A 17,447-nucleotide genomic window follows, 5' to 3' on the forward strand; every position below is an offset into this window, starting at 1 on the left:
ATGTATATACATGTGTATGGGGATGGGTTGGGCCATTTCTTTCGTCTGTTTCCTTGCGCTGCCTCCCAAACGCGCCAGACAGCGGAAAATATATATATATATATATATATATATATATAGAGAGAGAGAGAGAGAGAGAGAGAGAGAGAGAGAGAGAGAGAGAGAGAGAGAGAGAGAGAGAGAGAGAGAGAGAGAGAGAGAGAGAGAGAGGTGCTTTGAAATACTTATATCCACAGACCTTAGAGACTCGAGGTTTATGTGAAGTGTGTGTGTGTGTGTGTGTGTGTGTGTGTGTGTGTGTGTGTGTGTGTGTGTGTGTGTGTGTGTGTGTGTGTGTGTGTATGTGGAGGGGGGAGGGGGAGTTTGGTTGGTCTGACCTCAACACAAATTGATAAGATAAATTAAAAATAAAAACGGTCCTTTCTAAAAGCAGTAGCAGAAAAGAATAGCACATTAAACCCTCCCCTCCCCCCACCAGGGAGGGAAATCCGGCAGAACCAATACGTGGCAGGATTAATATGACCGAAGGTAATTCATGTAGGAAAGTATACGTGGTCACACGAATGAGTGGGCCTCCATGGTTGACCTGCTGGAGGAGGGTTTTGAGGGCCTTCTCTGGTCTGTCCGTCCAGTGTGGGAGGATCTATAAGTAACTGTGGTAAGTTCATGACGAGGGAGTCCACGTCTTGCTGCACATGTATATGTTGACTTGATCATACGAGGTGGAGGTGTGCGGGCCTCACAGAAACGCTTCCCTGAGACCAGCCACCAGCTCATCCATATTGTCCACCAGCCCCTCTGAGGCAGCCACACTCACTTTACGTGCAGACAATGGAGCCTCCTCTTGCATGGAGGGGAAAATATGCTCGAGAAACATATCGGCCAAGTCCTTCAAATCATCCTTTACAGTGTAGGGGCAGGCATTAACGCCACCATTCGTCAGAGCCAGGTACCTGTCTTCACTAGGCAGGTGGGCAATGGTAGATGCAGTATATGATGCCATTCCAAAATCTATAATATTGATCTTTGGAGGGAGTGAAAGGTGGTGTGGTAGGGTTACTAGAATATTACCGGGGTACAGGTCATAATGTATGATGCCCAGGGCGTGAACCTCTTGTAAACGTAAGCAGATTTGTAGCCCGATCAGACCCAAGTATCTGTCGGATAAATGATGATCCTTCAAGAGTTTCTGCAGCGTGTGGTGGCCCTCGAAGGATAGTACAAGACACAAAGGATCGTAAGAGACTCCAAGAAGTCTTGGGGCTCCTCCAGCGCCGTTCAATTTCTGCATAAAATATGCTTCCATTTCCAAGTCGTGTCGAGTCAAAAGTCCATCATGGCCCAATTTAATGACGGCCTCATTGTTGTGCCACCTCACAAGATGGGCTGTTCCAACAGATCCACAACCCAAGACTTGGCCGTGTGAGATGATCTTATCAACCTCCAGTCCAGAGACAACTTGCATCTCCCACATTCTGATAGAGGTAACATACACCAAATATTTGGACGTTTATATACCTAAAAATTGGCCATTTTGCTCTGATTACATTTATTTATGTAAACATTTAACAAATATATAAGCTTTTTAAATTATCTTATATATATTTATGTATATATATATATATATATATATATATATATATATATATATATATATATATATATATATATATATATATATATATTACAAAGAATTACAATTTTGCGCGTGATCAAGAAATGTTACCTCTAAAAGAGAATCCAGCTGTGTTGATGTCACAAAGTCTTTTTGTAATTTAGAAAAATACAGTAATTTAAGTAATGATGATATTAATATCTGTAAGGGTTTAGTGTATGCCAGTTTGTCAAAACCAGTGGAAGCTAATTGCCCTTAAAGATTCATAAGAGCTATTAACACCTTAAAAAAAGACAAGGATATACATATTACTAAAGCAGATATGGATAACACTGTTGTGATTTTAGACAAAAGTAACTATTTATCTAAAATGAATGATCTTCTAAATGATAACACAACATATTCTAAACAGTAAAAATCCCGTAGAAGTAGTTAATTCTCATTTCAATAAAGAAATGAAGTTGTTGTTGAAAGGTAACATTTCTCTTATCAAAAGTTTGTCATCTTTGTCCCCTTCATTGCCATATATGTATGGACTTATCAAAACACATAAACAAAATTTTCCAGCAAGACCTATAGTGAGTTCAGTAGGCTCCATCACATATAAATTGTCAAAATGGTTAGTTTCTTTATTAAGCCCTTTAGTGGGTAAGATATCAAATTCTAATATCATGAACAATGTAGATTTAGTCAACAAGCTAAACAATATCAATGTTAATTTTGATTTCAAACTAGTTAGCTTTGATGTTTCCTCACTTTTCACTAAAGTTCCAGTTGATGACCTTTTAGAATATCTATTTGATGTCTTGGATGATATTCATTTACCTGTTTCAAAGTCTAATTTCATTGAACTGATAAAATTGTGTATAAAAGACTGTATTTCAATTTAATGGAGATTATTATGCTCAAAAATTTGGTATGGCAATGGGTAACCCTCTTTCATCTGTACTAAGTAATCTTTATATGGAATTTTTTGAAACAAAATTACTAAAGGATATTTTACCTTCTAATGCAATTTGGTTTAGGTATGTGGATGATGTTCTTTGTGTTTGGTCAACAAATGAAAATTTACAAATATTTCTCCCCTTACTTAACAATTTAGTACCTTCCATCAAATTTACTGTAGAAAATGAGAATAATGGTATGTTACCATTTTAAATTGCATGATCCATAGACAAGGAAACAAGTTTAAGTTTAGCATATACAGAAAACCCACCAATGTATGCTCATATATCCATTATTACTCATCTCAACATGACAGAGTTAAATTATCATCATTTCAATCTATGTTCCTTAGGGCATTACGTATTTGCAGTCCAGAGTTTATTGATGATGAGTTTGAGAAGATATATTCTATTGGATCTAAGTTAAAGTACCCTAGATCTTTCATTGATAAATCCCTTAAGTTAGCAAAGAAATCATTTTATAGAGTTGAGCCCAAACCTCCCATTGACACCAAGAATCTTTTAGTTCTCCCTTTTAATAATAATTTCACTTTGCTTCCCATGCTTATTAAATCCTTTAATGTAAATGTTGCCTTTAGCAACAATAATACTATAAAGAATATCTTAATCAGGAATTCACCAGAAAATTCTCTTGGTTGCATCTATAAAGTTCCTTGTGGAAACTGTGATAAATTCTATGTTGGTCAGACTGGTAAGGTTAGGATCTTTCTGTTAGACTTAAGCAACATAAATATAGTATAAGAACGGAGCAAGAATCAAATGCCTTGTTTAATCACGTTAAAAACTATGATCATTGTATTGACTGGAGTAACGCCATCTCAGTTGTTAACTCTAACTCTATTACCAAGAGAAATATCATTGAATCTTCTATTATTAAGACACAAAGAATTATAATCTTAATATTAGTGATGGTCTATACAAATTAGTTAACTTTATTGTTGATAAGATTTGTAAAATGATAAGTTTATGAACGCTCGTTGTATGTTTTGGACAATCACATGTTTACCAAATGGCGTCCTAGCTTCGTCTCTTCGATGTATATCAACTGACTGTTATATTTCTCTGTTATGTCTCCCTTGATGATGTGATTATTACACGAACGTTCACTTGGGAACATTTTGTGTTTCATTTTCCCCGTGGTCTCATAGGAATATATATATACATATATATATATATATATATATATATATATATATATATATATATATATATATATATATATATATATATATATATATATATATATATATATATATATATATATATATATACATGTGCATGTATAATATGATTTAAAAAGCTTATATATTTGTTAAATTTTTACATAAATAAATGTAATCAGAGCAAAATGGCTAATTTTCATGTATATAAACGTCCAAATATTTGGTGTATGTTACCTCTATCAGAATGTGGGAGATGCAAGTTGTCTCTGGACTGGAGGTTGATAAGATCATCTCACACGGCCAAGTCTTGGGTTGTGGATGTGTTGGAACAGCCCATCTTGTGAGGTGGCACAACAATGAGGCCGTCATTAAATTGGGCCATGATGGACTTTTGACTCGACACGACTTGGAAATGGAAGCATATTTTATGCAGAAATTGAACGGCGCTGGAGGAGCCCCAAGACTTCTTGGAGTCTCTTACGATCCTTTGTGTCTTGTACTATCCTTCGAGGGCCACCACACGCTGCAGAAACTCTTGAAGGATCATCATTTATCCGACAGATACTTGGGTCTGATCGGGCTACAGATCTGCTTACGTTTACAAGAGGTTCACGCCCTGGGCATCATACATTATGACCTGTACCCCGGTAATATTCTAGTAACCCTACCACACCACCTTTCACTCCCTCCAAAGATCAATATTATAGATTTTGGAATGGCATCATATACTGCATCTACCATTGCCCACCTGCCTAGTGAAGACAGGTACCTGGCTCTGACGAATGGTGGCGTTAATGCCTGCCCCTACACTGTAAAGGATGATTTGAAGGACTTGGCCGATATGTTTCTCGAGCATATTTTCCCCTCCATGCAAGAGGAGGCTCCATTGTCTGCACGTAAAGTGAGTGTGGCTGCCTCAGAGGGGCTGGTGGACAATATGGATGAGCTGGTGGCTGGTCTCAGGGAAGCGTTTCTGTGAGGCCCGCACACCTCCAGCTCGTATGATCAAGTCACCATATACATGTGCAGCAAGACGTGGACTCCCTCGTCATGAACTTACCACAGTTACTTATAGATCCTCCCACACTGGACGGACAGACCAGAGAAGGCCCTCAAAACCCTCCTCCAGCAGGTCAACCATGGAGGCCCACTCATTCGTGTGACCACGTATACTTTCCTACATGAATTACCTTCGGTCATATTAATCCTGCCACGTATTGGTTCTGCCGGATTTCCCTCCTGGGGGGGGGGGGGAGGGTTTAATGTGCTATTCTTTTCTGCTACTGCTTTTAGAAAGGACCGTTTTTATTTTTTATTTATCTTATCAATTTGTGTTGAGGTCAGACCAACCAAACTCCCCCTCCCCCCTCCACACACACACACAAAAACACACACACACACACACACACACACACGCACACACTCACACACACACACACACTTCACATAAACCTTGAGTCTCTAAGATCTGTGGATATAAGTATTTCACAGCGCCTCTCTCTCTCTCTCTCTCTCTCTCTCTCTCTCTATATATATATATATATATATATATATATATATATATATATATATATATATATATATATATATATATATATATATATATATATATATATTTTTTTTTTTTTTTTTTTTTTTGCTGTCTGGCACGTTTCGAGGTAGCGCAAGTAAACAGACGAAAGAATGGCCCAACCCACCCCCATATACATGTATATACATACACGCCCACACACGCAAATATACATACCTATACATCTCAATGTACACATATATATACACACACAGACATATATCTATATATACACATGTACATGATTCATACTGTCTTCATTTAATTATTCCCATCGCCACCTCGCCACACATGGAATAACATCCCCCTCCCCCCTCATGTGTGCGAGGTAGCGCTAGGAAAAGACAACACAGGCCCCATTCGTTCACACTCAGTCTCTAGCTGTCAAGAAATAATGCCCGAAACCACAGCTCCCTTTCCACATCCAGGACCCACAGAACTTTCCATGGTTTACCCCAGACGCTTCACATGCCCTGATTCAATCCATTGACAGCACGTCGACCCCGGTATACCACATCGATCCAATTCACTCTATTCCTTGCACGCCTTTCATTCTCCTGCATGTTCAGGCCCCGATCACTCAAAATCTTTTTCACTCCATCTTTCCACTTCCTGTTTGGTCTCCCACTTCTCATTCCCTCCACCTTTGACACATATATCCTCTTGGTCAATCTTTCCTCACTCATTCTCTCCATGTGACCAAACCATTTCAAAACACCCTCTTCTGCTCTATCAACCACGCTCTTCTTATTTCCACACATCTCTCTTACCCTTACGTTACTTACTCGATCAAACCACCTCACACCACACATTGTTCTCAAACATCTCATTTCCAGCACATCCATCCTCCTGCGCACAACTCTATCCATAGCCCACGCCTCGCAACCATACAACATTGTTGGGACCACTATTCCTTCAAACATACCCATTTTTGCTTTCCGAGATAATTACCACAAATCAAATGAAGAGCAATTTCCCAGCACACAACATAAAACTATGTTAACACAACCACAAGTGCATTTAACCACAAAGGCAGCTTAACTTATATAACAAAATCGTTCTGCTCCCCTACCACACCACCACACCTCGGGGAAGAGCCACTACACCTCAGGATGTCGTCTGGCATGAGACTGCCGTGGAAGGCATCGGCACCGATATATAAAGGGTTGGTATGAAGCCCGCTGGGCTTGTCTCAGTGAGACGAAGCAACAAGGACTTGAACTAATGAATCCTAACGAAGGACGATCTGCTTCCAACGTGGCAGAGAGGCAGTGGTGTGTAGTATGGAGGACAAAATAATGTAAGAGTTTTGATTTAAACAAGATCTTAGGAGAGTTCATGATACCTCCCCCGAAAGAGAACTTTCCTGAAGGGAAAGTTAAAAATATATATACAGAGATGTAGTGACTGAGACCTAAACTCGTGATAAAGCGTCCGCTATCCTGTTTTCAGATCCTTTGATGTGTTTGATCTGGCGGTTGTATGGTTGCAGGAAGAGCGACCATCTCAGCAGGCGTTGATGTGTTTGATCTGGCGGTTGTACGGTTGCAGGAAGAGCGACCATCTCAGCAGGCGTTGATTGGAGAATTTGTTGCGGTTGAGGAACGTGATGGGGTTATGGTCCGTGTAAATCACAAGTCTTTGATGGCCGTAGAGGTAGCACTCGAACTTCTTGATTGCAGAGACGATGGCCAGGAGTTCCTTCTCGATGGTACTATAAGACTTCTGATGCTTGTTAAATTTTGCGGAGTGATATGCTGTTGGATGCATTACTCCGTCCGTCTCTTGTAGTAAGACTGCTCCAACGGCTACATCGCTTGCGTCTGTTTGAAGAACGAAGGGTTGAGCGATGTTAGGGGCCATCAGGACGGGTTCATGAGACAAATAGGTTTTCAAGTGGTTGAAGGCTTCCTGGCATTCCTCCGTCCACTTAAATGTCACCTTCCCACTCGTTAGACGTGTGAGAGAGGCAACCACAGAAGAGAAGTTTGGGCAGTAGCGGCGGTAGAAACCCGCCATACCGAGGAAGTGCATCAAACTCTTCTTAGTATCTGGCGTTGGGTAGGAGAGGATAGCGCTTACGTTGGCAGACTTAGGTCGAACATTTCCTTTTCCTACCTCATGTCCCAGGTAGGTGACCTGGGCGCTGCAGAAAGTTGATTTGGCCAACTTGATGGTGAGGCGAGCGTCCTGGAGTTTCCGGAGAACAGCTGACAGTCTGTGTATATGATTATACCAAGTGTCTGAGTAAACAATTATGTCATCTAAGTATACTTCAACTTTGTCCAGATCTTGGAACAGAAAATTCATTGTACGCTGGAATGTCCCTGGGCTGTTACGCATACCAAACGGCATTACTCTGTACTCATATAACCCAAATGGTGTTATAAATGCCGAGATAGTTTGAGCATTTTCAGTTAATGGAATCTGATAAAACCCTTTATTCCGATCTATCTTTGAAATATACTTGGACTGTCCCACCGTATCAATCAGATCATCGATGCGGGGCAATGGATAGGCGTCTGGCTGGGTGACACTGTTGAGTGGACGGTAGTCTGTGTACAGGCGAAGCTGTCCGTCCTCCTTAGGAACGAGCAAGCAGGGAGATGCCCACGGTGAACAGCTAGGTACAGCCAGGTTGTTGTGTAGTAGGTAGTCCACCTCTTTCTTCATCTGCTCTCTCTTTTGATGTGGTATTCTGTATGGTGGCTGGCTGATAGGGTTTGTTCCAGGAATTAGTACAACATCATGAGACATAATTGTGCAATGGCCTGGCGTGTCTGATATCACACTAGAATGACTTAAGAGCACACTTGAGACTTCTTGTTCAGGTTGCAAATGTGCAAGAAATTTAGGCAAGTCTTGTAGTGTGTCAGAGTTTGAATGTCCTTTCCAAGTGTTAGTTGTGCCAGAAGTATCAAGAGTGTTATCTACCTGTGAGCCCATTACATTACATGGCAATCCTATCTGGTCACGTGCAGGATCCTGTGATAGGAAAGGTTTTAGAAGGTTAACATGGACAAATTGTGTTGCTTTACGACGACCAGGAGTACTTAATATGTAATTGTAATCATTGACTTTAGATTTTATTGTGTAAGGACCGTGATACTTGGCTGACAGAGGAGAACCAGTAATTGGGAAGTAAGCTAGAACTTTATCTCCTTCCTGAAAGTTTCTGACTTTAGCTTTAACATCAAATGCTGATTTCATAGTATGTTGTGAAATACTCAAATTATCCCTAGCAAATTTACGTATCTTATCAAGGTTATCTTTCAGTTGTTGCAAGTAGGTTGTGACAGATTTCAGTGGAACTTTATGACTAATGAGCTTATCTTTAACCACTTTAAGAGGTCCTCTGACTTGTCTACCAAAGACGAGCTCAAAAGGTGAACAACCAAGTGACTCGTGTGGAGATTCTCGAACAGCAAATAAGAGAAAGGGTAACCCTTGATCCCAATCCTGATTCCTCTCATGACAGTACTTGCGTATCATTGATTTGAGGGTTTGATGGTGCCTCTCAAGGGCACCTTGACTCTGCGGGTGATATGCTGTGGACAGGGTCTGTTTGATACCTAGCTCCTGAAGCACATCTTTGAAGAGATCGCTGGTGAAGTTGGTGCCACGATCACTTTGTACCTTCTGAGGGATACCGAAAGTAGTGAACATGTGGATTAATTTATTAGTTACATTTTTGGCAGAGATAGTCTTTAGAGGAAAAGCCTCTGGATGTAGGGCAAAGATCTGTAAGTATATACTGATTTCCCTTCTTAGACTTTGGCAAGGGACCAACTATGTCAATAATAATCTTTTGAAAGGGTTCTGAAGGAACTGGAATGGGTTGCAATGGATATGGTGGAATTGATTAATTAGGTTTCCCTACAATATGACAAGTTAAGCAAGAATTGATAAATGAAACTATATCCTTCTTCATACCAGGCCAATAGAAATCATTAAGTAGTTTGAGGTAGGTTTTCTTAATTCCTAAGTGACCACTAAAACCTTCATGTGCGATTTCCATAAGAGGCTGCCTTATACACTGTGGAACTACCACTTGATGCGTCTCGGCCCATGTATCTTCATCAGAGAGTTTAGGAGGTCTATAGAACCTCAGAAGGATGTTGTCTTGGTAGTAGAAGGCAGGTGTGTCGAGGATATCTTCTTTCGGCAGGACCTCCTGGTGTAACTTCGTCAGGGTTGGGTCCTGTCGCTGGGCCTCCTCTAGTCTCGGATATCAGCTTGTTTAAAGGAGATACATCCAGACCACAAGTAGTAAAACCTTCATTGCAGGGCTTAGGAAAGAGAGGTGGTGTAGGATCCTCCTGGTCCACGGTCCGTCGATGTTGAGAGCGTGTGACGGCACAGATGGGGAACAGGGTTGGCTGCTCCTTCTCAATGTCTTCAGTAGGGCTATAGGGCAGTGGAGTGTCTGGAATAGTTAGTGCAGGGACGACCAGACTGCCGGCTAGGTCGTTACCAAGAAGGAAGGTGGCGTCAGGTATAGGTAGAGGAGTATCAACTACTCCTACAGTTACTGTACCTTTCACCGCCTCACAGTCAAGCTCTATTTTGGCAAGGTGTACTGGAGTGCTGGCGTTGACCAATTTGAGATAGACCTTCTCACCCGTTAGGTTAGAGTCAATATCAGGGAGAGATGCCTTGTGGATCAGAGACTGGGCTGATGCAGTGTCTCTGATGATCTGTACAGGGTGTTGTTGCTTGCCAGGGCCTAGAGACACAGTGCCAGGGGAGCGGAATGGTTGAAAGAGGTCGATTGATGTTGGAGAATCCTGTAGGTTGGTGGTTGCCACAGGTTTTGTGAAGGTTGTCGCAGTGGCGGTTGTGCCTTTAGATACCTTACACCAAGGATCAGGACAATCCTTTATAAGTTGTCCCTCTTTCTTACAGAACCTACAGACCTGAGCATATTTCTCACCTAGTTGACCCTGTCCAGAAACATGTTTAGCGTGTGTGGAACCTGCATATGACCTTACAGTAGAAGGAGTAGTTTTCCCTTCTCCCTGTTGTGGACGATGGATGAGGGAGTAGACGTCAGCGAGCTCAGCTGCCTTTAAGTAATCTGTTTCCTTCCTGTTGGTTATATGCACCATTATGTAGTATGGAACCTTTCTCTTAAACTCTTCAAGCATAAGCAAGTTGACCAGGCCTTCAAATGTATCTACACTAGGCGATTTAATCCAATTATCAAATGATCTAAGTTTCTCAGCAGCAAATTCTGAATAGGTTTGAGTTTGAATTTTAGTTAGGTTCGTAAAAGCCTGTCTGTAACCTTCAGTTGTAATAGAATACGTGGCCAAAATTGCCTCTTTTATCTCCTCCTAGTTAGTAATATCATGAATCCCATCACACACATCAACTGCCTTACCCACAAGCTTGGGCTTCAGGAGCCAGACCCAGTGATCCTTGGGCCATTTGAAGTGTTCTGCTGTTGTTACAAATTGTCTAAAGAAGGATTCTGGATTCTTCTCTGTGAAAATAAGGAGAAGCTTGACATGTTTGGCAACATCAGGAGCTTCTGTATCTGCGATGCTTTGTGTCAGCTGTAAGACCTTTAACTCGTGTTCGTGCTTCAGTCTCGTGGTTTCACGTTCAGCGAGTTCAGTCTGTAGTTTAACTTTACAAAGCTTGGAGTTTAACAGTCTCAATGTCAAGAGTAGTCTGTAGGTCAGGAGTTGATGTGCAATGATGGGGAGTAAAATCTGTAGCCTTTAAGTAGGCTTCAATGTTAGACTTAAGTTCATCCTTAGTTGTACTATGAGTGAATGGCACTCGAAATGTAGTGGCAATAAACTTAAGATCATCCTTAGTTATATTATCTGAATCAAGTTCCTCAACTGAAGGGTTACTTACGGGGTCAAAGTCAGTCATGGTGAACAAGGCAATAACAGGTTAAAGGACAATAGGAATGGATATATAGAATTAAGTGAGAAATGTTGGTAATCACACCAAATACTTCCCGAGCTGGTAAATAGTATGAAAACCGCAGGTAGACACTTTCAACTTGTAACGAGCCAGTGTGTAGTTAAGGCAGTAACGTATTTCCCATACATACGCACTGGAATTACCAAAACTATACAGAGTACTTATTAAAAGTTTGAGACTGGTCAAGTTACAAACGAGTGTAAATTAAAGTGAGAGAAATGATGAGCTTCGCTGGCTCAGATTATAAATGAGTGAGAGTCTCTGTACGACGATTTATGGGAGTCAGTGTACATTTCTTAGGTATGAACACACGTAGCAGGAACAGGCTATACCATTAATTATGTAGGAAAGCTAACTAGCTATGCACTGGCCAGGTACAAGGCAGTTATACACTCGAGAAATAACCAAAAGTTATAACTAGATTAAGAGTTACCTTCCCACGGAACTAAATCAATTTAATATAATGACGGTTAACAAGTCTATGTGGTGTGCACAAGGAAACTTATTAAATAACAAACATCCCGGACAGGCCACCATATAACGATCTAGCTCTCACAGTAATGATGGTGATGGTCGATATAGAACACTGTTGTCTAGGTTATACTGCGAGGACAAGACCCGTCATAAATGATTGTGAAAAATTACTGATGTAGAATGAGCTCAGGTTGATAATGATCAGTATTATTAATCAAACATAGAAGTAACAACAAGTATGATAACTAATTAACCACAAATCAAATGATAAGCAATTTCCCAGCACACAACATAAAACTATGTTAACACAACCACAAGTGCATTTAACCACAAAGGCAGCTTAACTTATATAACAAAATCGTTCTGCTCCCCTACCACACCACCACACCTCGGGGAAGAGCCACTACACCTCAGGATGACGTCTGGCATGAGACTGCCGTGGAAGGCATCGGCACCGATATATAAAGGGTTGGTATGAAGCCCGCTGGGCTTGTCTCAGTGAGACGAAGCAACAAGGACTTGAACTAATGAATCCTAACGCAGGACGATCTGGTTCCAACGTGGCAGAGAGGCAGTGGTGTGTAGTATGGAGGACAAAATAATGTAAGAGTTTTGATTTAAACAAGATCTTAGGAGAGTACATGATAATATATATATATATATATATATATATATATATATATATATATATATATATATATATATATATATATATATATATATATATATATATTATCCCTGGGGATAGGGGAGAAAGAATACTTCCCACGTATTCCCTGCGTGTCGTAGAAGGCAACCAAAAGGGGAGGGAGCGGGGGGCTGGAAATCCTCCCCTCTCACTTTTTTTTTAATTTTCCAAAAGAGGGAACAGAGAAGGGGCCCAGGTGAGGATATTCCCTCAAGGGCCCAGTCCTCTGTTCTCAACGCTACCTCGCTAATGCGGGAAACGGCGAATAGTATAAAAAAAAAAATATATATATATATATATATATATATATATATATATATATATATATATATATATATATATATATATATATATATATATATATGTATCTACATATATATATATATATATATATATATATATATATATATATATATATATATATATATATATATATATATATTGGAAGGATAACGATTTTGCGCGTGATCAAGATATTCCTATGAGTCCACGAGGAAAATGAAACACGAAAAGTTCCCAAGTGCACTTTCGTGTAATAATCACATCATCAGGGGAGACACAAGAGAGGAATATAACAGTCAGTTGATATACATCGAAGAGACGAAGCTAGGACGCCATTTGGTAAACATGTGATTGTCCAAATTGGACAATCACATGTTTACCAAACAACAACTGACGAGACGCGTTGGTAATAATGTCGCATGAATAAGAAAGACAGATCGGGAAATGGTTGCTTCCTAGGGAGGGAGGAGTCATAAATACGCCAAGTGATGTCGTTAAGTATATCCGGCGATGACAAGGATAAATCAATTACCGAGATATTGCCAGTTCGATCATCTACACGAGTTCCACTACCATCGTTCAGAAGAGCGAGGTTGGCAGAGCGAGGTTGGCAGTGATCATAAAATTAACCATTTGTTCCCCCCTGGCGTCTGCCCGGATGCTTCCCCACTGATAATGATGAACATTGAAGTCTCCTGTAACTACTTTACGGTGAGGCAACTCATCATTATTAATTGCATTGGAACCAGAACAATATATTGCACAGATGGCCAGTATGTGTTATCAAATTTTACATGCGACAGCGTCTAGAGTAGAATTTAAAGTCACTCGTGTGTGTTGTCAACTTTGGTGTACATAAATAGCTACCACACGATTCTCGTCTCTTCTATACGGGTGATAGCTGTCTACAACGGAACAGTCTTCGACTGTGCCGTTTAGAAGGGTCTCCTGTAAACATATCACGGCTGGCCTATACAGTGCAAGCAATAGTTGTAGTTGTGCTTGCTTATGCCTAAGGCCTCTACAATTCCACTGGATGATGTTGAACGTGTTAGTTTGAGTTATTTAACCGACCAGTTTTCTTAGCCCGTTTATGTCTGGACTTGGGCGAGTCCACAGTGGAACATGATCGGTCCCTGGAAGTGGAGGTTCTGGCTTCCATCCATTCTATGTCCTCCAAGGAAGTGAACCTGTGAATGACACACCTCCTTGGTGGAGGTGCAGGTACGATGACGTGCGACGTAGGTTTTCACAAGTTTAGTCAAGTTTAAAGATACGTTAGTTTTGTTCTCTTTCTTATCTTTATGGTGGGAAGAGGATGTGGTGTTGGTATAGGATTTGTTGTAGTTTTTGGTTGGAGAATTAGGTATAGGGTTAGATGGAGCTGGGTAGTGGGGGTCGGCGTGTATCAAGGCGTCCAGATTGTTCACATAACCGGCTTACATTTCAGAGGCGACGCGTAGGATTCATTAGGTTAAGGAGTCTCATGAGACTCCTTAACCTTCCTCCTAGCCTCGCCTTATGAGATGTTGGTTTGCGTCTTAACTGTGCACACTTCTTTCTCAAACTGGAACCGGGGACAGGCCCGGTCCCAGCTTGGGTGGTTGCCATTACAGTTGACACACAACATTCTGTTAGTCGTACAATCTTCCGCAGTATGACCAGCACACTTCCTGCATCTTGCAGAAAGAGTGCAACACTTTGAAGGGTGACCCAATTTCTGGCATTTATAGCAACGTCGGGGACTCGGAATGTAGGCACGAACTTGACAACACATGTAACCAATCGAGATATTATCCAGTAGACGAGATTTTACGAATGTTAGATTTATCAGGGATATACGTCGTTTTACGTCGTTCACCATTGATAAATTTAGTGACGACCCTGGCAGTGATAACGTCCTCGTTTGCCAGTTCCTTCACAATGTCGTCCTCTGACATATCCATGACATCAGTGCAGTAGATGACTCGCCTGCATGAAGTCATGGAGACGGGTATAGAGACCACAACATCATGAGGATGGAACTTGGTCAACTTTAGTAGTTCCGCCACCTGATTCGTTGATTTTACTTTAACCAACAAATCACCACTAGCCAGTTTCCTTACCGTTTCAACATGCCCAGATCATCCATCAATGATCTTCCTGATTAGGAAGGGATTGAGGGAGGCCAGGCTCAGGTCGCATGATGTGACCAAAACATAATCAACATTTTGACTTTTCATGGAAGGTCCGTCACCACTACGGTGGCAGTGGATGGCTTACCTGGGTCCATCCTATAGGGGGCCTAACCCCAATGTCTGGGGTGGCAAACCACCTCAGACAGTGAAAAGAACACTAGCTACCCCCCTCCTCCTCCACACTACCACAAATAAAATCAGGCAATTGTTTTACGCAGAAAATTTTTTTAAGGCGGAGGCGGTCGCACAAAGGCCAGACGGAGTTCCCCTGCTGACACCCGTCAACGAAATATCAATTTTGCATAAAACAAACTTATAAAAGATGAACAATAACTTTGAAAAAACCTTCAAAACAAAGCCAGGGTAGCGACAACGCCGGGTGGGTGGGGGGAATAGCTACATCTACCTCTGAAAGACGACAACATCTCCGTACACATCGGTAGCTGGTGCACGACTGGCTGCTACACACACACAACATGACCACTCCGCCTGCATGTCTGTTGCTGGTATTTGTATATCTATAAAGACAGTCTTAATGGTGCTGGACTTAGCCGTCATAATCATAGCTAGGCTCCCGTTACTATATGTATTCCTTTTATAATAAACAAAATAAGAAATATAGAAGAATGTTCGTGAGCGGTGTTGGGAGGAGACCATATACTGTTGACCAGCCTTACGTATACAAGAGGTGTGGGCTGGGCGGGTCAGCTCAGTAAGACACCAACAGTGGAAGTTAATTGTCAGAAACGTTTCAAATGAGCAGTTGCAAGGTGAGGCAATGGTGGTCAGGAGGAGGGCTGGCTCTTCCTGGTAGCTCGCCCAGAGGTGAACGAGGCGGAGCTCAGTATTATACCTCTGTCGTGTGTGGATCATCTCTGCCACGTGAAGCAATCTGCTCATCAACAGTTATGGAGTCAGGATTCATATATGACTACAAATAATTAGATAATTTATTAAATTGGGCAGGTGTCCACCTGACATGGGCCCTGGTCTTACGACAACCCGTTCTCAGAAAGTGTGTTTACTGTACAGTTATGTTATTGTTAGAGTCACCAGCCAGCAGGTCTCCCTGTAGCAGTTATTGTTGTCACACTAGTGAGCTCTTCACCTACCTGTTGTTGTTGTTGTTGTCGTGGTTAGGTTTTCTAGGTTTACGTCCTACATGTAGAGTGTGGACGGCCCGTTCTCTGATCTTGCCTAACTGGTCATTTCTTGTTTACAGATTCGTCAGGTCCTTGCCTGGCTTGAGCCCTTATCATACGGCCTCTGTAACACGTAAGTATGTATATCTGTTGTTGAATTGACTTGCTATTAACAAGAAATGTCATTAAACCAGAATGTCTACCATTCGGTAAAACATACACATCACGATATTTGCAACATGTTGGACTTAATGACCATCAGCAGGTCAGGTCATCAAGCCGCACCATACATACGTCACACAGTAACAACAGTTGTATAACAGGATGTATATATGTTGTGGGATTTAAGGGCTATCACCTAAAGGTCATGAATGTGAACCATAACCACTTACGGCCGCAGTCCGGTAACACCCATTATAGCATTATGTCTCAAACAGAATACAGTAGTCAGTTTCAGTTAAGTATTCTGCACTTCAACTGATTAATGCTATGATAAGGAGGAAGAAAATGACAAACAATGAATACGCATTGCAAGGATGAAACATATATAACTAGAAGTGTTGAGGAAACAAAGATGGTGAAATACCTTGACCCGCCCGGGATCAGTAGCACCTGTGGCAATGGACACACCTTTGTGATGCTTGATCACTTACAACTGATCAACTTTAATACGAAAGTCTTAGGTATTGTCCCTCAGAAGAATGTTTTACAAATATCTACAGAAGACGTATCTGTGTTAGATCGACGCCATATCTAGGAAATATCTTTACCCGGGACGTGTAAGACTTGTGTGGATGGTCACAAGTTTGTAATGCATGATCCATTACATGAAATGAACTTTGATAACAAAGACTCATACAACGACGCCTCGCTAGAGAACATTCAACAAATCTCTATACGGAATATTTATTATGGATACAAGACAGTTGTTGAAAGTAAACATAAGATTTATGATAGAAAAGGGACGTAATAGTATATAGTTTGTTACGAAAATGAAATACTCTTGCCTTAAACTAGTTCTCTTGTGTTGTTTTTAAATCCCCAGAGGAGAATATGTTCTATTATTTATGATAATAAAGATTTATGTTTTTATCACTTTTTTGAATTTCTTATAATCTTTACTGATTCTGGCTGAAACGCATTGGTTTAAACAACCATTAAAGTCCAACACAATACATAGTCCTTATAAACAAATGATCTATCAGAACAACACTGTATGTTTCATTAGATTTCTTAAGTCTTCTGTAACATTTTGAAGTACATAACATATTCACCAGTCTCATCTAGCGCACCATTCTCTTCAACCCAACATTCTTCTTTTCTGAAAACCTCTACAAATCTTCACCTTTGCCTCCACAAGATACTTAGTCGCTGTCTCCCGCGTTAACGAGGTAGCGTAAGGAAACAGACGAAGGAGTGGCCGAACCCACC

General features: G+C 41.0%; 2 protein-coding genes across 2 annotated transcripts; one reads left to right on the forward strand and one right to left on the reverse strand.

Moving 5' to 3' along the window:
- Positions 1-739: 739 nt before the first annotated feature.
- Positions 740-1,474, reverse strand: LOC139765335 (casein kinase I gamma-like). The gene has a single exon (XM_071692713.1). It carries the CDS (start codon positions 1,472-1,474, stop codon positions 740-742), a length of 735 nt encoding a protein of 244 aa, XP_071548814.1.
- A 2,513-nt stretch (positions 1,475-3,987) lies between these two features.
- On the forward strand, positions 3,988-4,722 carry LOC139765336 (casein kinase I gamma-like). The gene has a single exon (XM_071692714.1). The coding sequence runs from the start codon at positions 3,988-3,990 to the stop codon at positions 4,720-4,722; it is 735 nt and encodes a 244-aa protein (XP_071548815.1).
- The last annotated feature ends 12,725 nt before the right edge of the window (positions 4,723-17,447 follow it).

Source organism: Panulirus ornatus, chromosome 54 (assembly GCF_036320965.1).
Source record: "Panulirus ornatus isolate Po-2019 chromosome 54, ASM3632096v1, whole genome shotgun sequence".
Classification (NCBI taxonomy): domain Eukaryota; kingdom Metazoa; phylum Arthropoda; class Malacostraca; order Decapoda; family Palinuridae; genus Panulirus; species Panulirus ornatus.

What these genes read in the sequence shown, in the direction of transcription:
- LOC139765335 (XM_071692713.1), bottom strand. Translation starts at nt 1,474, where the DNA reads ATGTGGGAGATGCAAGTTGTCTCTGGACTGGAGGTTGATAAGATCATC.
- LOC139765336 (XM_071692714.1), top strand. Translation starts at nt 3,988, where the DNA reads ATGTGGGAGATGCAAGTTGTCTCTGGACTGGAGGTTGATAAGATCATC.